The following is a 26,676-nucleotide window of genomic DNA, read 5'->3' on the forward strand; positions in this document are numbered from 1 at the left end:
GTTGCCTCGCAGCATTGGTGACAGAATACGCACCAAGGGCATCAATCATTGGATAAACGTCTACTGACTTGATTGCTGAGAGGAATAAGCAACTTATTTACATCATCTCATTGGTGCCATCTTCCTTAGAGATAGGTACCTACGCCTTCCTTGGCTGTATTATTTATTTATTTATATTGGAAGTAGTAGTAGAATTGATAGGAAGACCAGGGTTTACATAATTGATTACTAAGAGCCTTCAGAAAGCTATCAGGTATAGATGTTCCGTTTGGTTGGTGGTAGGGTTTGTTCTAAGTCCGCCTGGCTAGCTACCACCATCTTACCTAAGTCTGCGGCATAACAAGTTAACAGCATTGTTGTGTTCCGGCAGATAAGTCAGTTCCTTTGTGCCAGAGAGGAACTGAGTCACCCAGAATCCTCAACTACACAGTCTGTCTGTACTCTCTGTCGGAAGCTCGCTTTCACCTTCGGCCTGACCATCACTTAAGCAATTGAGATATAGGCCAGGAGCTTTCTCGTCGTGGTTAAAAAAATCATCAGGTCAATAGTCTGCACTGCAGGAACAAGATACTCGCCAATTTCCGAGAGGCAAACGAAGGACTGAATTTTTTGCGAATGGTACTTTTTACAGCTGGAGGCAGACTCCGAAATATAATAGCGTGGCTACATGTTTCTCTGTGTTCCTGTGCTACATTGAAGGCAATTTCAAGTCAAGTGCTTTTGTTTACATATCTGCCTACGGCTGGAAGGGCACCGTTTAAGTGAAATTGTACTCATTATGGTTGCTATAGCACAGAACCACTCGGAACATTGGCACGCGAGCAAAAGGTGCATTGTGTTTTACTTTATTGAAGCAAAATGCAAAATGACACGCCGTTTTTGTAATATACAATTTATTTAAACTTTTACAGGACGGTGGTATTTATCACATGTTTTACAAAGTCGTTATTTATTTTATTACAAAAACATTATTCAGAGATCAACTTCTTACATACTAAATGAAATAAAATTGGAGTACTGAATTTACAGCCCGTTGTATTGACCCCAGAAAGTAATGATAGTTTGAAAAATATATTGTCAAGGGTAGTATAAAAATATGTATAAGTACTCTACAGATAGATGAATCATACGTAATTGTATGCAGGCACAAAAGGCTTTGTTTATTCAAATTATTATTGGCTATTTACACAAATCTCCATCACGGATAATGAAGAATGTTCACTAATTTTGTTTTTTAGCTTTCTGTATTCTCCGTTAAAAATAAAAAATACACGTGAAAGAATTATTTCGATACGTCAATTAGTTTCCAAGATATTGAATTTTAAAAGTGCGGGCGGCGGCCGGCCCGCCATTTAATGCGCGTGACGTCATATTACAACGACTGGCTCATATTTGTATGGGTGGAATCTTGCAAGCTGAATTAAGACCCACTTCCGGGCAACCGATTAAGCTGAAATTTCGCATACACATGCGATTTGGATGACCATGCAATATTATGAAGACGTGGAGCTGATCTGATAATGGAGCTGGAAGGTGGCCATAGGAACTCTATGATAAAACGACTTAAATCCATCGAGTTTGGGCTCGTTAGTTTTGTATTGATGAGTACTTTAATTCTATATAGTAATCAGGGTCTGATGATGGAGCTGGAAGGTAATTCGCAATAAAACGACACAATCGCATCAAGTTTGGGTTTGGTTCAATTTTAATTTCTGTGATGGGTCTGGGTGTGAATATGTATAATAAGTATGTATTTCCAAAAAAAAATGTATTTAAGTATGTTTATATCCGTTTTCTAGTGAGCGGCCACTGTGAATGTACGTCACGCGGGGTCACGTGACCGTCGGCGGGTCTCGATATTTAAGCGAACTTTGAATGCCTATAAAATCATAACTACTTGGTATTTTTTAATGAAATAAAAACAAATGTATTTGTATATGTAAAAGCTTAACTGTAACATAGGTTTCAAGTGATTTTGCATACCTAGTAACATTCTCAATTGGATAAAATATTATTTCAAATGTTTTAAAGCTTCCAGGCACATTGAGTACAATTCTACTCAGGCTTTGATAACACTGAACTCCTTTCTCGAATTCTTAGTAAACACTACCATCCAAATAATTTTAAGACCTCACTATATTTGGGCTTTAGTAGATACATTAAATAATAGGTCTGCTTAATCCATTTGAGACATCACATCCTTATAACAAGAAATGCATGGTGGGATTTTATAAGCCCAAAAAAATCAGCATTGTCCATATTTTTAGGTGTCAGTTAGCACTATAAAGAGCTAAAACCCTAAAACCATTTATTGGAAACTCTTCGCACAATGTGGTACAGTCAGCGTCAAATAAATAAATAGTTCGTGACACAGCAATACGTTCACAACTGTTGTTGATTGTTGCCTGACAGTACCAATAATCACAACACCTATTTGTTAGTCGGAATAAGGTTGGCCACTTTGAGTGTCACAAACTATTTGATGCTGAGTGTACTAGCAGTACGCAGAAATACAGATCTTATTTAATAAATATAGTACATTCTAATTTAAAATATAAATAAGTTCATAAATATATGTATGTATAAGTAGGACGGATTGAAATCATCACAATATTTACTTTCAGCTAAATATTAAATGCACTATTTTTTATCAAATCAAATTTCTTTATCAAGTTGTCAAACACATTAATCCATTTTGAACTTTATTTCGAATGGTATAAATCCTCATTATCATTGACATTCAGTTTGACTGTATTTGTATTCCTATTCTTAATAATAATTAAGTAACTAAGCCACTCAATGTTTTAAAACACTAAAGTTTAATTCATATTTGTGTAGTTAATTATAATTAAAATTGTACGTCGAGGTTTGTACGGTATTTACTATTATGACACATTTTTACAACCTCTCTCTAGCTTATCTAGATACCTATATTCAAGTAAATTATTGGTCATTCATTCTTTGTTCATGTTATAAAAAATATTGACTTACCGAATAATTATTTGTTTTGATTGTTATGCCGGTTACTAACACGTGTCAAGATGTTTGTGAAGATGCATAAAAACTGTGTGTGAAAGGCCATTGGCACATATTTGTGCAAATATTTGAACTGCGTGGAAAGTTGTTGAAGCATTCTGTCACGAAACTGATGATAGATTAGGTACGCTATATGTATTTGTAAAAACTGTCTTCGAAAATATTGGAAATCGTATTTGCGAAAAATACTAACTTACCAAAGACGAAAGATACGTACAAACATGTTGACAAACATCTTGACAAATATCTGTGATACGTACAAATATGTTGACAAACATCTTGACAAATATCAGTTCCAAGAGCCATGGCCGTTGCCGGGACTAGCCGGAGAAGAGGTTATGGATCCGTTGAGCATGGAGTCGTCTGTGCCGTCCTCTACGGCCTCATCTTTAGGATGCCGGCAGAATGGGCAGTGTCCTTTCGTCACCAGTTGTATCTCGTAGTCCTCCATGTAGAACAGCTGTCAAGAGAGAACGCATTACAGAAATTCGCAGGTGGAAAAATACTACAGTGCTTATTTCAATATGTTATGATATTTTGCAAAACAGCAAATTCAATATGGACACTCTTATCTGCCTACAGTATGGCCTACAGCGCCAAAACGGCGAAAATCAAGTAGGCACAAAAATATTATGACAGCAGCCAGTCCAGTGTGTATACAGGGTGTTAGGTAAATGGGTATATGAGCCGACACTAGCCCATGTTAACATGGGCATATTAATGGTATGGTGAAGTCAAAAATTTGATATCATATTACATTTTTTTGATTTTCATATTACTAAATTTTATAAAATCTGATTTGTATGAAAATTAAAACAATTAAAATGGAGATATCAATTTTCTGAGTTCACCATACCATTTATATGCCCATGTTAACATGGGCTAGTGTCGGCTCATATACCCATTTACCTAACACCCTGTAGAAGCAGGCGTGTTCATCTCCGCGAGTTTGCAACGAAAACAAAACACGCGCGACTACACCTCCTGAGATATCTAATCGACAGGACAATCATGAGCGAGCACTGACGCACCCACGTGTATTCTTCACCCATTTGCATTGTAAAGACAATAAACTATGTATGTAAAAACGGTGGTGTAATTAACCCTATGGCTTCGGCGCAGTACCGATCACTGACGTTTGTCAACAAAATGGTGCTCGACTATTGAGACAAGCTAACTTACACTATATTGTTAACGACATTGAGCATATTTTTTATTAAATACCTTCTGTACGTAGTACTTATTATTATTCTGTGATAGAGGTCAGTGAAGCTACTGTATTTAGCAGCTGTACTCACGTGGCGGCAATGGTGGCAGGCCACACACGGCAACTCGGGCAGCATATTGCGGTAGAGTTTCGGCGGCAGCGGCGGACGCGTCACGCACACCACACAGCCGGGACTTAGCTGTAACAGTGCCTGTCGACTGCACACCACCACGCCGCTCTCGTTATCCTGGAGGTAGGGAAACGATGTTATAATAAATATATTTTTGAACCATTTCAAACAGCCCCAAAGTAAGCAACTAATATGCTTGTGTTATGGGTGCTAGCTTAACGGATAATTTAACTACTTAAATACTTTTTTTAAATACCTAAATATATGCATAGTCAAACCCAATACAGATGTTCAATACTGAACCATCCCAGCTATGATATTGTCAGGAGGTCGCTACTATCAATACTGGATTATTTTTTTAATTGAACCTTATAATTATGACATTTACAGGAGAGCATTACCATCTATCAATACGGGTTGTTTGTTTTTAATTTTGCCACTTGACGTTCCAAAGTCGCTTGAATATTAATTTATCGATTATTTCATTGATTCAGGCTTTGCGTCGTCCTACTAAATAGCACAGTTGCGGTAAACACGCGTATTCTTCAACCATTGTAAATAAATTTTTCACTATGAAAATAAGAAAAAATACGGGTGTGGTGCGCTAGAAGCAGTAGCTTCTTGTAACAGTCAGCCCTATCGCATCGACAAAAATATTGCCAGTCTTACTTTATCAGTTTTGTCTAAGTCTATCCGCAGCACCTCAGCACCACCTGTGTCCTCCAAATCCTGCGTCTCTGCGAGAGGAGAGCGTTGGATCAGCTCCATCGCTTCCTCAAACGAGATGCCTTCTAAAATGAAGCAAGTCTGACCTCGTCAGCTTTGTCCAGGAAGGGGTCTGAGGCATCAGCATCACGGTCTATCCGCAGCACCTCAGCACCACCTGTGTCCACGAAATACTGCGTTACTGCGAGAGGAGAGCGCTGGATCAGCTCCATCGCTTCTTCGAACGAGATGCCTACTAAAATGAAGCAAGTCTGACCTCGTCAGCTTTGTTCAGGAAGGGGTCTGAGGCATCAGGGTCACGGTCTATCCGCAGCACCTCAGCACCACCTGTGTCCACGAAATCCTGCGTTACTGCGAGAGGAGAGCGTTGGATCAGCTCAATCGCTACCTCGAACGAGATGCCTTCTAAAATGAAGCAAGTCTGACCTCGTCAGCTTTGTCCAGGAAGGGGTCTGAGGCATCAGGATCACGGTCTATCCGCAGCACCTCAGCACCACCTGTGTCCTCGCGATCTTGTGTCTCCGGGAGAGGAGAGCGTTCGATCAGCTCCATCGCTTCTTCGAACGTGATGCCCTCTTCTGGCTCGAACTGCACTAGCGGCAACACCTCTGTGAACAGACAATGTTTTACTGAAATATTTACTTATAGACCAATGGCTGACTTGGTCGCTTTTTATAATATGTTGTGGCCTGTGGCTGAGTGCTTAGGTATCCAACCAAGACGTGATCTGTAGCCTTATTCACGTAACAAAACTTCAACGACAACAAATCGCTGAGTTGCGATCCTATTGAGTAATCGTTCTATCGAAATGACCCTGGTGAATACGGATTTAGAAATGTTTTTCAATGGGACGACTTCTGAACGTCAGCGAGATCTTGACTGTCAAAATACGTGAGTTAGGCCACTGATCGGGATCTATTTCGTTTCTAGATGAATCTGTAATGCGAAACGCATTATGTGCTTGTGTTCCTGGTCAGTTACAGTGAGTGGCCAAGGAGGGCGCCAGCGGCACCACCTCATCGTCGCGTATCTCACCACCGCAGCTCGCTTGTATTGTCAGTTATAGATCGTTTCATCCACGAAGACGCGCCCCACCATTCTTCCGCTAATGTTTGAGTGTTATCGGTACACGCTATCCATGAGTGCACACTGCACATGCACACTACAATAATGAAGCTCGGATTGCTCGGATCAAACACCCCGCGCTTCCCTCGACCAAAAATTGGTGGCGCAAGTCTACGTGTATGAAACGATCTATAGACGTTAATCGAGTAGTTACCATGAGTGGCCAGCGAGTGCGCTAGTGCGTGGCGGCAGTGCGGGCAACGCGTGGTACGCGGTACGACAGATTTATATTATATGTAAGTACCTCAGTTTGTATAGAAAACACGCGCGGCACACAACACACTGAAAACGCGTATGCGCGCGGGATTCGTTATATGTCGCCACGCGGACCGCGGCGGAGCGCGGTGCAGTGTGATAATCGCCGTAGACGCTGCTAGTCAGTTACCATGAGTGGCCAGGGAGTGCGCTAGTGCGTGGCGGCAGTGCGGGCAGCGCGTGGCGCACAGCGGCGGCGCGTGGCGGCGGCAGCGCCAGCACAGCGGCGCCACTTCTTCATCTCGCGTCTCGCCGCCGCAGCTCGCTCGGATCTTCAGTATCATTAGTTCGACGCTTTCCTATGGAACCAATGATATTATATAAAAACAAAAGCAGATATGTTATAAGCGCTCGCGCTGTGAATACTCAAATACGTCCCAATTGGGACGTCTTGTGTTTAGTCTTCGTGTGGCCAGGGTCGTGCGCAATCGCGTGCGTACCACACCGTAAGTTCCTGTGTTCTTACCAAAATAAATAAAAAATGCCATCGTGTGTGTACCAATTATGACTCTAAAGTAAACAAAATACAAGGGATCTCTTACCACATGTGATTATGCAAAATTATTTAGTATTTATATTTTCAATTATTTATGCAAACAATCAAGACGCCATCGCGTCATGCGCCATGTTCAAGTTAAGAAAGAGAAAGCGATCTTGTTTTGACATTAGAGCGATAAGGATGCGTGCGCTGCGGACATAGATTAGTTAGTGCAGAATCGTTAAAACTATAGCTATCTCTTTCATTTGCGTGCTATTTCGTATCTTTTGTTTCACTTATCAGTTACATTTGTCAATGTGTGCAATTTGGAATAGCTCGGCACGGATTAAAATCGTAATTTCTATGAACGTAACATATCTATAGTTCTGTAATATCATTGTATGGAACACAATAAAAAGACAGTGTCAGGACCTTAAATGCGGGCATCCGTACTCGTGTGGTGCGCTTGCGTAACGGGTTTAAAAACGCGCGGTGGGTGGCGGGTGCACGCCGCTTGTGTGACTTTCCGTGAAGTAATAGTAAATGAGTGCCCCCGACCGACATCCAGACAATAGAGCATTCACCCGCTCCGTATCCACACGCGAGTTAAGAATAACTATTACAGATTTACAATTTGATAAAAAATTAAGATGGAACACATCCTGCATATTTGGTCCTTTTCATTTCATGTTACATATTTTTTTGAGAAAGGAAATACGGTAAAATGTCTATAATTGAAAAATAGTTTCCGTCACCGATGAGCGTGTTTATTGCACTGAAAAATATTATAGCAATTGAGTTAAGCGTTGTCGGTAAATTGCGGTGTCGGCGAAACGTAATATGTCGAGTGTGCTCGTACAGATACATTAATTTATAAAAATTGTGAATATACCTGAAACTTCTGTGGTATTTGCAGCGCTAAGATCTTGTCCAGCATTTGCCGGGCGAGCGTGTGCGCGTTCAGAGCCTTCGCTTGCTTCGCCAGGCATAAGTACAGGCAGCTGGGTGGTGTTGAGGAAAATATTTCAAATATTCTAGTGAATTTGATAAATTGATGGACGCTCTCCCAATCACACACAGGGTGACCCCTAGATGGGTGATCAAACAAAAAGGATTGATTCTACTGCTGTAATGCAAACACCTTTTTCTACAGAAACAATATCCACAACCTAAAAAATAATTAACGTCCCCACGCTGTATAATTGGCTGATTACTGATGATAATTTGTATGGAATGGTAGTTTTTTTTTGCATTTGAGCATTAAAATCCCTACCAATAGGTCAACCAGTCACTCTGTATGGTTCGTTTCAGCCAAATGACGTCCATTGACAAAGCTACCGACCTGTCCTGCGCTGCCCGCATCCAGGTTCTTCGACCGCGACCGCGACCTTCAGCAGATTGTCAGTCCACCTAATAGGAGGCCTACCCGCTACGACGCTATGTCTTTCGGCCCGTGGTTGCCTGACTTTCTGCTCGAGAACTTTTCTGCATAATAATATTTTTTTAAATATGTTTAAAGGATACAATTTAGAGACCCCAGGCGGCGGGCCCGAGTCAATCAGCGCTAGCACGTAACGCGCCGCGTTCAGCAACGCGTCGGGTTGGCTGAGCGAAAACGGCTCGTGCACGCAGCGGTGCACCGCCTCGTACGCGTGGTACACGCGCGCGAGACGCTCGTTGTGCGCGTACTGGCGGAGGCTGGACTCGCGCTCTCTGGAAACATGTTTGAATTTGGAACGGTAACAAAATAATTTTACTAGCGTTCCATTAGGGCACCTTCACCTGCGTTTCTTTTCAGCACTTGCCATATGTTTGTCTCGAAGCGCTGGTAGGGCCCAAAACATAAGGAGACAATATGTAAAGTGCCCCAAAAGGGCTACCTTTTCTTTTTATTGTTTGTTATATTTGACGTTCATAAGTGCCACTTGTGGTCTAAACAGAATAAATATTTTTGATTTTGATTTTTGATTTTCAAATTAGAAGCATATGAGAAAGCTATCTGCCGCTACCTGCCTATGCCACGTCACTACTTGTTTTACTACAATTTCTAGGAGCGCAACGCACGTTTTTCACGGAAGTGGACTGCGATTGCGCTAATAGGAATTGTATGAAAACTACACTTGCGAGCAAAAGTATGGAATCACTTACATGAAGTTGTTTCCACGCGATCTTGTGTACTAACCAATTTGTTAGTAACAAAAAAAGTAGCACCATTTTAAAGATTAAACTTTTAACTTTAAATTGATACCAAATTCATTTAAATCACACCAGTATTTAAAAAGATATCCCGCCTAATGTGAAGAAGTAAGGAAAAAGACATGTATCAACTGTTTGATACGTCGCGAGTTGCGGCCTATTTACCCCCTATAAAAGCAAGTGTTTTCGGATTTTTGCTTTCACACGTTGATCCATACACATCTCCGCTTCTTTTGACACTTTACCTTGGATTCTACACCTTCCGAAGCAGCACAAATCGTTGCACTGTTGCAAGAAGGGCTCAGCCAGCGGGCTGTCGCACATTAGTTCCACATAAGCCAGTCTTGGCTTTCGAAAGTTTTGAGACGCTTTCGGGAGACTGGTGGCTTTATCCCGAGACCAAGTTCTGAACATTGCCGGTGCACATCGCAGAGGGAAAACCGTTTTTTCATGTCAACTTCGCTACGAAATCGTCATTTGACTGGTATCGACGTCCAGCAAGAGCTCAGAAATGTTCGTAGGATACCTGTTAGCAAGTGGACAGTTCGTCTAAGATATAAACAATAGAATTTGACTACAGTTCGTCTAAGATATAAACAATAGAATTTGACTCCAAAAAGGCCTGCCACAGGCTTGAAACTGATGGCAGGTCACCGATAAGCACGCTTTCAATTTGCTCCTACACATCTCGATGGGAAGTCGAGCAAACCACCCCCATAAGCCAATGTTTTAGCGAACCAGCACTGCACAAATCGCTCCCCAGGCCGTCTATAGACCCGACCTCTTCGACTGCTGCACTGCAAAAACAGTCTGCATTCATCGGAGAACAAAACTCGCCTCCATTACTCGCCTTCCGAGTGCGAGCTAATTGAAAGCGTGCTTGTCGGTGACCTGCCGTCAGTTTCCAGCCTGTGGTAGGCCTTTTTGGAGTCAAATTTTATTGCTCATATCTTAGACGAACTGTCCACTCGCTAACAGCTATCCTACGAACATTTCCGAGCTCTTGCTGGACGTCGATACCAGTCAAATGACGATTTCATAGAGAGGTTGACATGAAAAAACGGTCATCGCTCTGCGATGTGCACCGGCGCTGTTCAGAACTTGATCTCGGGATAAAGCCACTAGTCTCCAAAAAGCGTCTTAAAACTTTCGAAACCCAGGACTGGCTTATGTGGAGCTGACGTGCGACAGCCCGCTGGCTGAGCCCTTCTTGCAACAGTGCAACGATTTGTGCTGCTTCTGTAGGTGTAGAATCCCAGGTAAAGTGTCAAAGAAGCCGAGATATGTATGGATCAACGTGTGAACGCAAAAATCCGAAAACACGTGCTTTTATAGGGGGTAAATAGGCCGCAACTCGCGACGTATCAAACAGTTGGTACATGTCTTTTTTCTTACTTCTTCACATCAGCCGGGATATCTTTTTAAATACTGCTGTGATTTAAATGAATTTGGTATCAATTCAAAGTTAAAAGTTTAATCTTTAAAATGGTGCTACTTTTTTTGTTACTAACAAATTCGTTAGTACACAAGATCGCGTGGAAACAACTTCATGTAAGTGATTCCATAGTTTTGCTCGCGAGTGTAGTTACGCTACAGTGGCGCCACTGGACCTGTTTGGCCGGCGTGGGAAGTATAAAAACTCATAAAAATCATTTATTTTTGCAAATAGTCCGAATCCTCCATTTGCCTCTGGTAAATTAGAGGGTCGTACTTCTGCAGTGGAGATTAAATGAACCGATGATACTGATAATGATGATGAAAGCTATTGATCCTAGCCAGTCCTGTAGCTACGATTATTAAGATGGAGGAAGGAGTTGCAAAGGCACTGGATACAGGCTGCTACCAACCGACCATTCTGGAATTTATTAGGGGAGGACTATGTTTAGCAATGGAAGTTCTAAGGCTGAAATAATGATGATGATAATCACCTTGAAACACTGTACTCTCCACAGTTCGGCCCGGTTTTCCCCAAAGCGGAGCAGAGCGGAGAAGTGTCGGGTGAATAAATTTATCTATAGAATTTGACAATGGATCTGTGCGGAGTGGAAAGGAATAGTTGAAATAATGAAATCTGATTGATTGTTATTATATTTCCGCTCCATTGTGCTCCGGTTTGGTGGAAACCGGGCCTTCCACATTCCAGAAGAGAGCTAGAGTTTTCAGAGCTCAGAGTAATGCAAAGTAGGGATGTTATGGATCTGTAGTTTCGGTTATGGATACGGTTACGGATATAGGAATAATATTATACCGGTTTCGGTTACGGTTACGGATATTTTTTTATTTCGGATATTCGAAAGTTTCGGTTACGGATATCTGTGCTTTATAATGCAATCAGTAATAGTGTTCATGGCCGCACACTTTACATCGAATAAAAAGTATATGGCATTATAAAGGTAAATCAGGCTGTTTGCCTTTACATATAATGCTATACAAAAAACAATTTAAACTGCCCACATCCTATCTATAACTTCTACTATCCAAAACTTTTGAATCGGTTACAGTTACGGTTTCGGATATTTTTTCATTTCGGATATCCGAAAGTTTCAGTTACGGTTACGGATATCCATAACATCCCTGATGCAGAGGTTATACGTACTTGACGTCATGAGTATCAGCCCTCTCTAGACACTGCATAGCGAGGAGATGGTGCAAGTAACCAGCGTCGCTGAACCTTTCCTCTGCCACCGCGTTTCCTACCAGAATCGTGAACACGTGGACCGCTGTCTCAATCTCCCCAGCCATGTGGTAAGCTGCAGACAGTACAATACAGATACAGATTTAGAGTGGAGCGATAAATTGAACCAATTTTTAACGACGATGATGACTTAATATAAGATTTTAAACTAACGTCGCAGCATCGCAGCCGAAACGTCAAGCCGTGAGTACATAATGTAACTCATTAATAAACGTCGCGTTAAGACCCGTGTCTTACTATTTTAATAGACGATGATGACTTTCATCTTCGTTTTCAGTGGAACAGTTAAGAGCGTTTACGTCTAGCGTGGCATGTCAAGTTTAGGTAATTTCGATGCTATTTTTATTCACACTAAAATAATTGTGACTGTGTGCGTGTTCTCACGCTCTATAGTCAAACCAAAATACTTTGATCCACCATCGTAAAAGTGTGCCAGGCTGTCAAGTGACAGCTCAAGGAAACTATAAAATCTTCAAATCTTCCAACACCGACTCCATAATTATAAATCATGGTATACATTAGTCCTAATAAATAATAAATACGTAAATTCTTTATCAAATAGTAAATTATCAAAGGTTTTTTACTATTTTAAGAATATTTTATACAGCCTATGTTCAGCAGAAAAAAAATTGAATTTTAGTGGTTATAATATTTTTTCAAATCGGTTCTATTCAAAACAAACTTTTCCTGTTAACTATTCTTTTTTTATCCGGAAAATGCATAACATTTCATACCCACCAGCTGCGGGGGCAGCTAGTGGGTTATGTGGGGTTCTTCCTACCAGAAGGTGGGTAGCCCCTACACCCACTAAAAACCTGACTGTTTCTGCCATGATCCATATAAGTGATATGAGGGAACGCGGGACATCGCCATTGGCTGTTGCCTGTAGCATTCGTCCTTAGCCGCCACCAGACACCTCCATGTCTAGCGACCGAGGCCTGTTAGGAAGGGACAGTTGGAGACCATAAGCTGTCCTCTTGCGCCCAGGGTGTCGGCGGCGGATAACCGGAGTGTCGGCTGAGGCCTCTCGCTCCCCCTTTCCACTGCTTCTTTCTGTGAAAGTGTTCTTTCAGCACGTAAGTAAGCACACTATACCATAAGATTATTTGTCTCATCATATATTTTATACCTACTAATGTAGATATTGTTTCCGAAAGCGAGCGGGTTCATTCCGTACCTGTACGCTTCATGCGTTCTCTAGCAAAAGCTGAAAATCAGTGTTCTGCCCTTTTGAGGGTAGTGTTTATACTGAGCTCTTTGCTTTTTGCATCGCTGCGGCACACATCACTCTGACGCAGGGAACTATTTGAAACGCTAGTCATCTTTATCTTATGTTGTTTTGTCACTTTTGTTATGTTGCAACTGTTGAAATTATTAATAACCTGTGTAACAAAATACCAGTGGTGTCACCTAGTGTGTTTCTTGACTAACTTTATTTCGATATTGAATTGAATTTCAATAGCAACTATACATAATGTGTGTGTTAAAAGCATTAAAAAAAGTGTGTTACAACAAATAAACAGTTTATCTATCTATCTCACGCCTCTTCCCGATTGGTAGGGAGAGGTCATTTCCAACCGCCGCTCGTTCGCTTAGGCTGGGCACTGTTGGAGCGTGTCAGTCTGCTGCGGTGACTCACGTGCCAAGACTGTAGTGTTAACTGACAACCATCTACAGGCTCTCGGCCTATACGGTGGAGGAATGGCCCGAAGCACCCATGGCCCGGTAGAACCTGGGTCGCCCTTTGTGTGAGGCGATCATGCCGTCGCACCCACTCCTCTAATACAGGCAGAACTGCCTCTATGGTGCGACGTAAAATTTGGCTGACGGCCAGGCGTACCCTTCAGCACTCTGGGGCCTAGATCCTCAAGCCTCTACCTTTTGGTTTCCACCTCTCGTGGTGCACGTACACGTACATTTCCCCTTGGGACCTATGGTCACCTCGCAACTGGCGTCTATTCTCGGTTGTCGACACTAGCTTTGTCGCCACTGAGGATAAATGGCATAAATAATATCGATTGTCACCAGTGGTGACACATACTTTCCCAGTTGTAGCTACAGGCTTTCTCACAACTTAGGTATGACAAATTAGAATAATACATCCCAATTATGCCTAGTGGGGACGTACACAAATATTGACGCAAATGTCATCGTGCATGACATACGTAAAGTAAAAGTCAAGTAAGACCAGATGAATACAAATATTATTAATTTTATTTTGAACTAGCGGCCGCCCGCGACTTCGTACGCGTGGACCTCGTTTTACTCCTTAGTTCGTAAAATCTGTTGTTTGATATCATGTTGATAGATGGCGTTTCACGGCTTCCCCCGCATGAATATTTACGAACGTCAAAAACAGTAGTTTGTCCAGCACTGTAGATTTTAACCAATGACGATAGATTGCGCTTTTTAGACACGTCTTATTTATTTATTGAAATTTATTTGTCACATATCGTCATAAATTATAGCCTATAATTATGTTAATCTGGTTTATAAACAATAATACTGTAAAGTTTCAACAAAATCCGTTCAGTAGTTTTTGAGTGAAAGAGTAACAAACATCCAGACATCCAAACGCATTTATAATATTAGTAGGATTGTTATACGTCGCCACTAATGACAATATTTTTTTTCTCATTTATCCTCAGTAGGGACATAGTCAGTGTCCATAGGACTGCGGATACTATGCGGTATCCACGAATTACCTCTGCCTGTGCCTCAGTGATATCATGCGTTGCGCTTTTTTGAACAGTAGGATGCTCCACGACTACACAGCACTGTGCCATACTCGAGCCCCATATAGGACCATATAACGCGCGACGCAAAAGTATAGTCAGCGACTCAGTGCAGCCGGGCCTCCGAGATTAGGCATCAACCGGCTTAGTGCGCCGGCGGTAGCCAAAAGCTTAGGGGTGAGACGATTCAAGTGGCCGTCAAATGACCACTGTCCAACTAACTACAATCCGAGGTACCTACCGCAAAGATTTTCCGACTGTAATATGTTGTGTATGTTCCCCCTACAACTAGGTGGGACCCTGCTGGCAGAGCATTCCTATTAACTATTCTGTAACCACCTATTTATGGCAAATAAATTATTAGTATTATTCCTCTTTATAATATTAGTAGGTATACATACATAACTTGCTGTTCCAAATTTTCGTCATTCGTTTTCGTTTCATCGCTAAAAATAACTTAATTTTATTTTTCATTACGTCTGAAATAGAATTTGTAGTAAAAATAGACTGTAATGAAAAATAACAATAAAATATTTTAATTACCACGTGATCGCAAAATCTACCACCAAGATTTTGCGGATACACTATAAAAGTCCAGCTACCTGTCAAAGATCAACGTACGCGTGACACATGTCAGCAGAGCACCGAGCGACGTGACCTCACTCTGGAACGCCTCGAGGCGGACTGAATTTGAACGATTCGTGCGCGGCGTTTTATAGTACTTTTCAAATACTCATAGAAAAAAAATTACAATGAATTATTTTAAATTTCAAAGTAAATATTTTAGATAAGATATTCTTCTATTATATTAAGCTATTTTTGTGTTGAATAAAGGAAGAATATTGGTGAAAAAATCACTTTGATTTTTGGGTATTTCACGTTCTTTTAATTTGTGATTTCTTATTGTAAAATGCTTAAATCTAAAAATTTTCTCAGATAACTATTTGCCCAAGGATCTATGCTATAGGATATAAATGTTTGTTAAATCGTTTTCACAGTATTTTTATAAAAATTTCAGCTTGTAAACTGACGCTAAAGTGGAAATTTACAAAACCTGTGTGGACTTATCTTGATAGAATTCTTAAATACTAAACTAATCGCAATATTTTCTCAATTAACTATTTAGACGATGAAATTGCCTAACTACTTATGCCTATAACATATTTGTAATATTACTGGTTAATGATTGTAACGAGTTGAAAAAGTACTGTTTTTGCGCCAAACGGCGTAAACGCTCTTAATAAATACATCAGGGTGTTTGCCACCACCAATCAATTGACGTACTTTTTAAAACTGTCAAAACAAGACTCCCGTAGATTTTGTATGGCAATACTAGCCAGTGACGTCACTATTTTGTACTATTTTCAATTACAATGCAACCAAAAATCTTAATTTACAGCTAATTTAAAATTAAATTAAGTTTTTAAGACCAGAATGAGGTGCCTTTTTAAAAAAGTTGTGCTTTAGAATTATTAGGGAGTGGTGGCAAATACCCAATTATTTTCAGTTCTCCATAAAACGCAGCATCAAAGCATAATGTGAATGCATGTAATAGCACGTCTAATTTTGATTTTAAAATGTTTTAACCAATGTCAAGACGTGTTTGTAACCTACATCTGAATAACGGTATCTTTCAAACATAATTACCAGGCCAAAACTTACAAACTTCAAATTCCTTATGATATTAAACTGGACCCTAGTTATTCAATAGCAACTTATTGATCTACAAGTTGTGTACCAACTACCAAGACCAAGTTATTGGAAAGTCTTCAGATAAAAAACAAAGCTTCAGTCAGACAAACCTTTCTGAGCTTCGACGAATTTGTTCTCGCGCGCCATGTGATGTGCGTAGGGCAGATACACGTCCCGTTTACATTCGGAGTGCTCGCGAGCGAGCGTGAATGCTCGGGACCATTCGCCCGCGGATATGGCCAGTTGTGCTACTTTCCTGGAGATAAATTATTGCATTATGAGTATTTTTTAATAAGCGCAAAATTGGGGTCCAAACTGAATCTGTCACCACGATCACGTGATTAAAGGCGATTTAAAGACACGCCTTGTATTCCCAAATTAATGCGGCATGAGGGAATGTAGTAAGACGTATACTCGACTTCACTTCAGAAGTTCCGACTATAATATGATTGTTAGTTACTTTGCTTAGTTTGGGGCTAGCGGCACAGTGTAAAATGTCCAAGGATATTTATTTATTTTATTTTATTGTTGAAATATACATGTGGATGTGCTGTCATCATAGCCTGTTGTCGCCCGCACATCAGATCTGTCATTTTTGTTGTAAAATAGCACCTACGACAACCACATAAGGACGTGCTGCCATCTACCTGTAGTCGCCGAGCCGCTGATACACGTCGGCTACGGTGACGAGCTTGCTAGCAGAGACGTCTGCTGGGTAGATGTCACAACGTTGTTTTTGCAAATTAGTAGTAACCTAACTACTACAACCACATAAGGACGTGCTGAAATCTACCAGAAGTCGCCAACTCACTATGCAGTTGTCAAAGCATTGTTATTGCAAAATGACACCTATTACACTCAACATAAGGATGTGCTGACATCTACCTATAGTCGCCGAGCCGCTGATACACGTTGGCTACGGTGACGAGCTTGCTAGCAGAGACGTCTGCTGGGTAGACGTCACAACGTTGTTTTTGCAAATTAGTAACTTCTACAACCACATAAGGACGTGTTGCCATCTAAAGCCTGGTCCGTGAGCACGTAGAATCCCGTCCAATGACCCCAAGCTACCCATCCATATCGCTCGCGCGTAATTATGTTGCTGTCGCGCTCGCACACTCACTGCGGGCGCCCGTCGCACAGTCGCGACAGCAACATAATTACGCGCGAGCGATAGGGATGGGAAGCTTGGGGTCATTGGTCGGGATTCTACGTGCTCACGGACCAGGCTTTACCAGTCGCCAGCTCACTAGTAGTTGACATAGCATTGGCATTGTTGTTGGAAAATGACACCTACTACACTCAACATAAGTACGTGCTGTCATCCTGTAGTCGCCGAGCCGCGTCGGCGGCGGTGACGAGCTTGCTAGCAGAGACGTCCGCTGGTAAACGTCACATCATTGTTATTGTAAAATAGCATCTACCACACCCACATAAGGACGTGCTGCCATCTACTAGTCGCCAGCTCACTGTGTAGTTGTCATAGCATTGGCATTGTTGTTGGAAAATGACACCTACTACACTCAACATAAGTACGTGCTGTCATCTACCTGTAGTCGCCGAACCGCGTCGGCGGCGGTGACGAGCTTGCTAGCAGAGACGTCCGCTGGTAAACGTCACATCATTGTTATTGTAAAATAGCATCTACCACACCCACATAAGGACGTGCTGCCATCTACTAGTCGCCAGCTCACTGTGTAGTTGTCATAGCATTGGCATTGTTGTTGGAAAATGACACCTACTACACTCAACATAAGTACGTGCTGTCATCTACCTGTAGTCGCCGAACCGCGTCGGCGGCGGTGACGAGCTTGCTAGCAGAGACGTCCGCTGGTAAACGTCACATCATTGTTATTGTAAAATAGCATCTACCACACCCACATAAGGACGTGCTGCCATCTACTAGTCGCCAGCTCACTGTGTAGTTGTCATAGCATTGGCATTGTTGTTGGAAAATGACACCTACTACACTCAACATAAGTACGTGCTGTCATCTACCTGTAGTCGCCGAACCGCGTCGGCGGCGGTGACGAGCTTGCTAGCAGAGACGTCCGCTGGTAAACGTCACATCATTGTTATTGTAAAATAGCATCTACCACACCCACATAAGGACGTGCTGCCATCTACTAGTCGCCAGCTCACTGTGTAGTTGTCATAGCATTGGCATTGTTGTTGGAAAATGACACCTACTACACTCAACATAAGTACGTGCTGTCATCTACCTGTAGTCGCCGAACCGCGTCGGCGGCGGTGACGAGCTTGCTAGCAGAGACGTCCGCTGGTAAACGTCACATCATTGTTATTGTAAAATAGCATCTACCACACCCACATAAGGACGTGCTGCCATCTACTAGTCGCCAGCTCACTGTGTAGTTGTCATAGCATTGGCATTGTTGTTGCAAAATGACACCTATTACACTCAACATAAGTACGTGCTGCCATCTACCTGTAGTCGCCGAGCCGCTGATACACGTCGGCGGCGGTGACGTGCTCGCCGGCGGTCACTAGGGCTTCTGCGACGTACCGTAGAGACTCGCTGGAGCCTTTGTCCAGCTTGCGGGCTAGCTCGATCAACCTGCGGACACAATAACAATAAATATTAACCAGTAACTTCTGGATAAAACTATGACCTCTCTAAACGCCCCCACGCGGCGACTCGTTGCCAGTATGTTGTGCCAGGCGTTCTATACAAACTGACTTGTATGATCGCGACTTCCTTTCTCACTTAGCAAGACGGCAACAATAGATGGCACAGCAGACAACATTTTTGTTGCTACTCGCTCTTTCACGAAAAGTACAATTGACGTCACATCTATTTTTTGTTATAAAATAGCACTTCTACACCCACATAAGTCAGTTGCACTCACATGTCCCGACGGCCGCTCTCGGCCATGAGCTGTGCCGCCTTCTGTACGTCGCCAGCCGCCAGATACATCTCTGCATCTGCTCGCAGCTCATTCACGTGGCGCACCTACTCCAGTGTATTGCGATAGGCGTTCTATAGAATGATTATTTGTATCTTCTTATCTTTTACGACGAAGACTCGGTTATCGCCTTAGTTACTCACATGTCCCGACGACCGCTCTCGGCCATAAGTTGTGCCGCCTTCTGCACGTCGCCAGCCGCCAGATACTTCTTAGCGGCGGCTCGCGGCTCATTCACGTGGCGCACCTACTTCGCGAGAAGTTACAAAATAGCATCTACTACACCCACATAAGACACAGCCTATAGCTACACTCACATGTCCCGGCGGCCGCTCTCGGCCATAAGTTGTGCCGCCTTCTGCACGTCGCCAGCCGCCAGATACATCTCAGCGGCGGCTCGCGGTTCGTTCACGTGGCGAGCCCACTCTGCGCGGCGCCGCGCCAGCGCCGCCAGGCCTTCGCCCTCGCCCACGTACTCCTGGAATAAATATACTTGGAAATGTGTACACACTGCAGGACCCATGCAAAGCCAATTTCGCAAACAATTGTATATTGGTCCGAACACGATTTGTCTTTTTGTAAAGGCTGATTTACACGTATTTTGGGCAAGGCTTGTCACTTGACACGTTTTGACAAGCAGTTTCATATGACACAAGAGCTTGACTGCTTAAAATATACGCTTGGTCATACTTAGACCTAAAATTAAGTTATAATTTAGTTATCTACTTAACTACTTAATGCGCTGTGAATATACTACGTTTACTTGCACGAGTTAAGTCAGCGCAGCGCCATCTATTGGTAGGCATAAATACATTACTTATAAACACTCTTACACTACGCCTAGTCCAAAACTTAGAGCTTGTAGTTAGATCAGTATCCATAGTCCACAACGGATCGGATACTTTTGTCATATTTTTTTTAAATACTAGGTGTAACTTTAAAACAATTTGCTGCCTAAAAACTACCGTGACCTATTTTCCTATCTTCAGCCCATAATGTGTATTTATTTTATTGTATTTGTTTAACAGTGTTTCAACAGCATTCAAATGTACTATCGGGGACTCGAACGCCTTGACACCTTAAGGGCCTAAATTGTTTGCACACACATGATCGATAATGCTCCGCCCCCGTTCATTCATGTTTCGGGTCTAAGCAGCGTCGGCGCACCACTGTAGATGTTTGCCCTAGCAAACCAAACTCTATGTAAAGCAATTAGGATTGAGTATTGCTTATTACCCGCATCCGTAGCGCTCGTTTGGCAACGTCGCATTTTAGTCAATTTGAAACCCAATAAAAAATCGCTACAAAATATTATATGAGGCTTCGTGTAAAATTTGAACTAGCGATTGCCCGCTCGGGTCACAAAATTGCTATCGCACATTCCGAGGTAACTATGCAATTTCCCGAGAAAAAAGTAGCCCTTTCTACAATTATTGTTGATATTATGAGTGTAAATCTCATGATATTAGTTTAGCTAGTTAGGGCGAGAAATACAAAATCATACAGTTGCTTTCGAATTTTACTTATTTAATAGGTATTTAATTTATTCGGAACTTATTTAAACAATATGTTATTGAATTAATTAGTAAAGAGTTAAGGAATATTTGTGGCTTAAAACAATTATTGTAAGATCTGGCTATAACTTTCTTAAATCCTTGAATGTAAATAAAAACTTATAATAGGTTTCTATTTATTTTTAATGCATATTTTGTTTTCCGTTTTAAAGAAACACTTATCTTTAAAACGGAACATCTCACATCCAGGTAATTGGTTATCGTAAATATTATAATATTCAGTTAGTTTTATTTCAAATTCAATTTTTTATTGCACATTAAGTGTCTTTACACAAGGTCTTAAATCAATAACAATTAAACTTCAAACTAAATAATACTTAAACAGTTAACAATGAATAGATAAGTTTGTAAGTAAATATAAGAATTATTTTGAGAGGCATGGTTCAGTAATCGAGCGGAGGTCAATAAAAAGGCAATCAAACAGTCCAATTACTAGCACGGGTCAACACAAATCAATCGGTTATTGATCACGAAACTTCACAAAAAAACAAAGGAGAGAATATGTCGACAGATCGCCAAAGCAAAAAGCAGACAGACCTCGTATAAAAACACAATATTAAAAAAAATACATATCTATTTGTTTGTAACCAAATTCTATTATTAAAATTCTAAGGCTGAGTTGCACCATCTTACTTTAACTTTAACAAACGTCAAAATTCTGTCAAACTCCATACAAAAAGGACCGGTTACCGTTATAGTTACGGTCAAAGTTAGGTGGTGCAACTCAGCCTAAAACTAAGAAAGATTGAAGAAAAAGAAACATTTCGTTTTAAACCTTAACCGTATGACAATAAAGTGCACAATGGTATTTCGTATTGCAACCTAAGCCCTGATTGTTTCTTATTGGTCGTAGTAAAAATATAGTAAAATGCGTAACCAATTAGAGACGGGGTGAGCACGTGACCGGAGCGATGCGCTTACGCTAAAATTTCTACAAAGTGGTCAGGCGGAAGAGTCCCCGATAGTACATACATGTGCAGGAAGACACAACTTGAACTTGTTGTGTAGCTTACCTGTGCCTTGCAAACTAAACAAACACAAATCAAACATGAACATGACCGAGGAAACTCTGTGCAGATTCTGCCACACAGAAGAAGAAACGGCCATGCATGTTCTTTGCTCATGCGGCCCGCTTATGAGCAAAAGAAGTATCCATCTCGGGCGACACATCATGCACCCGGATGAGATAGCAGATATCGCGCTCCAAAAAATCTGGAAATGGCAATGCCAGATTTTGTATGGAAGGTGGCGTCTTTTTTTTTTCGCGCGGCCATCGACCAAACTTTGTTTTTTGATTACAAAATAGTGTAATAAAGCAAACTTACTATGACATGTATACCTCTAAACTTAGTCTGAACTGAGTTACGAGCGTTAGAAGTTTGATGATTTACATACTAGATTTGCTTTTTGTGCGCAAGTTTTGTAAGAAATTGCAACAAAATATTCCGCTATTTTTTTAATGCGCTGATTCTACTCCTCACTAATGTCTGGAGCCTTTAATGGATGGTATTGTTTGTTTACACATACAATGTCACTATTTTGTTGCAATTTCACACAAAACTTGCGCGCAAAAAGCAAATCTAGTATGTAAATCATCAAACTTCTAACGCTCGTAACTCAGTTCAGACTGAGTTTAGAGGTATTAATACATGTCATAGTAAGTTTAGTTTATTACACTATTTTGTAATCAAAAAACAAGGTTTGGTCGATGGCCGCGCGAAAAAAAAAGACGCCATTTTCCGGCATTGTCTTTTATAGACTCAACGGGACTAAGCAGTGAACTCTAAACACAAGGGCTGCCACAATAGATCAAACCTGGTCGAGCTGGCGCAAATGAAGGCCCAAAAAACCAATAATAATAATAATACCTGTGCCTTGTTGAACATTCGCAGGTCGACGTACAGGTTCAAAGCGCGCTCGTCTCGGCCCACGCTGTGGAAGGAGCGCGCGGCGTCGGCATACCGCCCGCGGTACGCCAGGACCTCGCCCACGATCACCGCTCGCTTCTCGCCGGCTTCCAGGCGCTCCTACAAATCTATACTTATAATAAATCTGTAGAGGTCAATTCTGTACATGAAATATATTTTCAAAATAACTATCAGGGGGTGATTAGTGATCGATACTGATGCCAAAAATGCAATCAGTAAAATTTTTGTCTGTCTGTCTGTCTGTCCGTCTGTCTGTCTGTCTGTCTGTCTGTATGTTCCTTATAGAAACAAAAACTACTTGACGGATTTTAACGAAACTTGGTACAATTATTCTTCATACTCCTGGGCAGGTTATAGTATACTTAGGAATTCCCACGGGAACGGGAATTAGCGGGAAAATCCTTTTGTATGAAAAATCTAAACCGCTTAAGTTAGACGCTTGAAATTTGGCATGCAGGTACCTTAGTAAACGTAAAGCTTAGTTACAACAGGATATTGCAAAATTCCCACGGGTACGGGAGTTAGCGGGAAAAAACATTTGTATGAAAAAATCTAAACCGCGTAAGATAGATGAAGGGGGTAAAACGGGATCCACGCGTACGAAGTCGCGGGCGGCCGCTAGTAATAAATAAGAGCGCTTTCACTTTCACGTCACTAAACCTTTGTTTGTCACCTGTCATCCGCTTTGCAACGGAGGGAAATCGAACCTTAACTTCGAACTCCTCCTATGTTCTTCTGATTAATTTCGTTGCGGGTCCAATGACAGTCTAACTTTCCCTCGGGGCAAACTTGTCCTTCATTGGTTGGGTTTTTATTGGCGGTCAAGCTGTAGATCCTGGCTACACAGGAGTTGCAGTGGAGCTGAAGCACTGCACAGCAAATCCCTTCACACTACAGCGGCTGTAGCGCGGCTAAATCGCGATGCCATTGCTAGCGACAATCGCGCTTCACAGTCGCGCTACAGACGCGGGTTGAACTTGGGGTGGAACGAAGGTAATAAAAATATGAAACAGAATTACATCAAGTACAACATACAAGTTTAATAACAAGCATTCAATCTTACTAATATTATAAATGCGAAAGTTTGGATGTCTGGATGTTTGTTCCTCTTTCACGCAAAAATACTGAACGGATTTTGTTGCAACTTTACAGTATTATTGTTTGTAACCCAGATTAACATACAGGCTATAATTTATGCCGGTCTGGGACACTAAATATCACGCGGGTGAAGCCGCGGGCAAATGTACAATAATTATAATGTACATTTTGTTATTAACAATATTGTTGGTTAAAATATTCTCATTTGTTTGCAAGACTCATTAAATATATTATATCGAATTCACTTGTTTTTCCACTTACGCAAGTTTTTAGTCCTTTCTATTCCTATTTTATTGTTATAATCACAAAAGCGCCTTTGCTATTTTAGTCACAATTACACAACTTTTTCTTCACTATTATTATCTTTTTGCGTAAATATCAGCTCAAGACAATCTTTCGGGTGACATAACCGTAGCTTACTAGATTCAATCCCGAGTATCGACTAGTTAAATCTTGTGTTTACGGTCTCAAATATGCATTCAATGAACGCAGTCACGCGAGGCAAAGTTGCAATAAAAATGCCCTGTCTAATGATAACGCATTAGTACTAAAATGAGGAGTTTAAAAGGGGAGTTGATAAAATCACATTGTTTTTAGTTTGAGGGTTACACCCGTATTCACAAACGATGCTTGCTTAAGTGAAGCAACAAATCGAACGCACAGCGTTGAATAGAGTTCTGGGATTGGTTCGTGTGTGACCCTGTGCATCCGCGCGCACTGTGAGACCTCATAGTAATGTTTGTGAATACGGGCTTTAGAGCACAGACTTTTTATCGGCCGATAGTTTGGTCGGTTTGTTAATCAATATAAACGTGTATGTTACACCGATTTGGAATCGACCGATTCGTCATACAAATTACACGTTCTTCAAACTATCAGCCAACTGAAAATCTGTAGTCTGCGAACTTCAGTACGTACAGTGCGTCCTTCCATACATATTCTTACTGAATTGTAGCTCGATCAAAATATCTACAGACTTTAAAAGTCAGTAATCTGTGGGTTGTCTTGAGAATTTGCTATACTATACTAGATTGGCTTTCAGTAGACAGCGTCAAAGTGAATGTATTGATACGATCTGACAGTACGGGCACGAGCATAGAACGCAAACTGACAGGTGCGGGCTGCGTTCATTTGACCCGTGGGTCTAGTCAAAACGCACTTTAAAATCGCAAACCCATCGCAAACCAGTCGCAAACAAATAAACAAATCGCAAAAGAGGTCGATAACAAAAAAGGCTTAGCCAAACGGCAAAAAATCGAATCGCAGAGCCCTACCTATCTATAATCGAAAGACTGGATTGAAATTTCCCATACAAAGGCTTAGCCAACATGCATTTAAGACTCAATCAAAATCGAATCGAATCGCAACACCCGCCATTTTCATTGCGATTACTTATACCCCGGTGATAAGCTTCGATTATATCGAAAACCAATAGGGTGAATTGCACCACCTAACCTTGACCGTAACTATGACGTTAACCGGTGTTTTTTGTATGGAGTATGACAGATTTTACAAAGTTAAACTAAGATGGTGCAACCCACCCTAAGGCTGTTTTGACAAATCCGTATCGCGATGTCGTTTTGACAGCGAAGCATAGACGTAAACAGAGAGCAGAAAGAAGGAAGAAACTAATTTAAAAAAAAAGCCATAGAAAAAAAAGTCATAGACATTTTTTAACTTTTATTCGAATTCGAATGAACTTTTATATCGCCGCGTCGTTGGTGGTTCAATGTGCATTTTGGCTGCCATTTTTCGATCGAATCGAATTACTGGTGACGCGGCGACTGACATTAGCGAAATCTTCCTATTGGTTTGTGATGGCATTTTGACTAGACCCACTGACTTCAGGAGACGTAGTGTGACTACGTCAAACGCATTAGATATCGACTGCGTAAAAAAATGTCATTTAGAGACAGCGCACACTGGGTGAGAAATCGCGGCGACAGACGCGGACACAAAACGTGTGTCATTTCATATTATTAGCTTGTCGTCGCGACATGTCGCGGAGTCGCTAAATGTATGACAGATTGTACAGCGCCCCTAGCGGAAACTTTAAAGAACTATAATCTTCATATATTTTTTAACGTGCTCGCTAGTGACGACGTTTGATGTAAATTCACACTAAGCCCCCAGACCTCATCCAGTGTGACAAATGCTTCAAGGTCACTAACCTGCAGATGGTCTATAAGAGTGAGGTAGACAATGTTCTCGCTCCGCTGAAAGGCTTTCCTCGCGACCTCGAAGGAAAGCTCTTCAAGCGCCGCCATCCCAAGCCGCTCCCAATCTGAAGGCGTCACGCCTAGACACGCCACAGCGTAGGCCTCGCTGGAATCACATTGAATTAGATGCTTTGCGTGTAAGTTGTTAAGGTTTAAACCTCAATAACAAGATATTGATTTAATTGGTTGTTTTTTTAACTTCATTTTTTATTGAAATATATTGCCACTGCTACTGGGTGCCAGTAGCACACCGCCGCGAAATAATGACAGCCAAACAAATGCAGTCAGCATCGCGTCACTCGGCACGAAGTCAACGAGGTTATATGAACAGATTCTTTACTAGCATTTAGATTATTTTAAGTCCCAATTTACTAATTTGCTTCCTATTTATTTTGTTTTCATTTATTTGAGAAAAAAATTAAAGATATCTGATAAGATTGTGTTAAATAATACTCATAATCTATGCCCCACCATAAAGAGAAGATAATTAAATTGCGTCTTAGCCGCTTGAAATAAAGAAATAAAGTTTAACTCACTTGAAAAGCTTTTGTTGCGTGTATTGATGAACAGCGTGAGATAATGGAACGTTTATCGTCTGCATCGAATTGGCTTGCAAACAAAATACTCGACCACCCTGAAAACACATAACAAATAAACT

At 41.4% G+C, this 26,676-nt stretch overlaps 1 protein-coding gene across 1 annotated transcript in view; it reads right to left on the minus strand.

Annotated features, from left to right (window-relative positions):
- Positions 1–2,179: 2,179 nt before the first annotated feature.
- The window catches only part of Oseg1 (intraflagellar transport protein Oseg1), a 28,202-nt gene continuing 3,705 nt past the window's right edge, over positions 2,180–26,676 (minus strand). The window contains exons 6-18 of the mRNA XM_028319256.1: positions 26,555–26,652; positions 25,971–26,124; positions 22,642–22,800; positions 19,517–19,677; positions 18,722–18,850; positions 16,386–16,531; positions 11,750–11,903; positions 8,482–8,670; positions 7,850–7,958; positions 6,610–6,778; positions 5,526–5,707; positions 4,335–4,490; positions 2,180–3,496 (exon numbers count right to left, since the gene is read on the minus strand). Of these exons, the coding sequence (XP_028175057.1) occupies positions 3,326–3,496; positions 4,335–4,490; positions 5,526–5,707; positions 6,610–6,778; positions 7,850–7,958; positions 8,482–8,670; positions 11,750–11,903; positions 16,386–16,531; positions 18,722–18,850; positions 19,517–19,677; positions 22,642–22,800; positions 25,971–26,124; positions 26,555–26,652 (1,977 nt within the window). The 3' untranslated portion in view covers positions 2,180–3,325. The remainder of the gene's footprint in view (positions 3,497–4,334; positions 4,491–5,525; positions 5,708–6,609; positions 6,779–7,849; positions 7,959–8,481; positions 8,671–11,749; positions 11,904–16,385; positions 16,532–18,721; positions 18,851–19,516; positions 19,678–22,641; positions 22,801–25,970; positions 26,125–26,554; positions 26,653–26,676) is intronic.

This window comes from Ostrinia furnacalis, unplaced genomic scaffold (assembly GCF_004193835.3).
Source record: "Ostrinia furnacalis isolate ACB-3 unplaced genomic scaffold, ASM419383v2 OfSCF7159, whole genome shotgun sequence".
In the NCBI taxonomy this organism is placed as follows: Eukaryota; Metazoa; Arthropoda; class Insecta; order Lepidoptera; family Crambidae; genus Ostrinia; species Ostrinia furnacalis.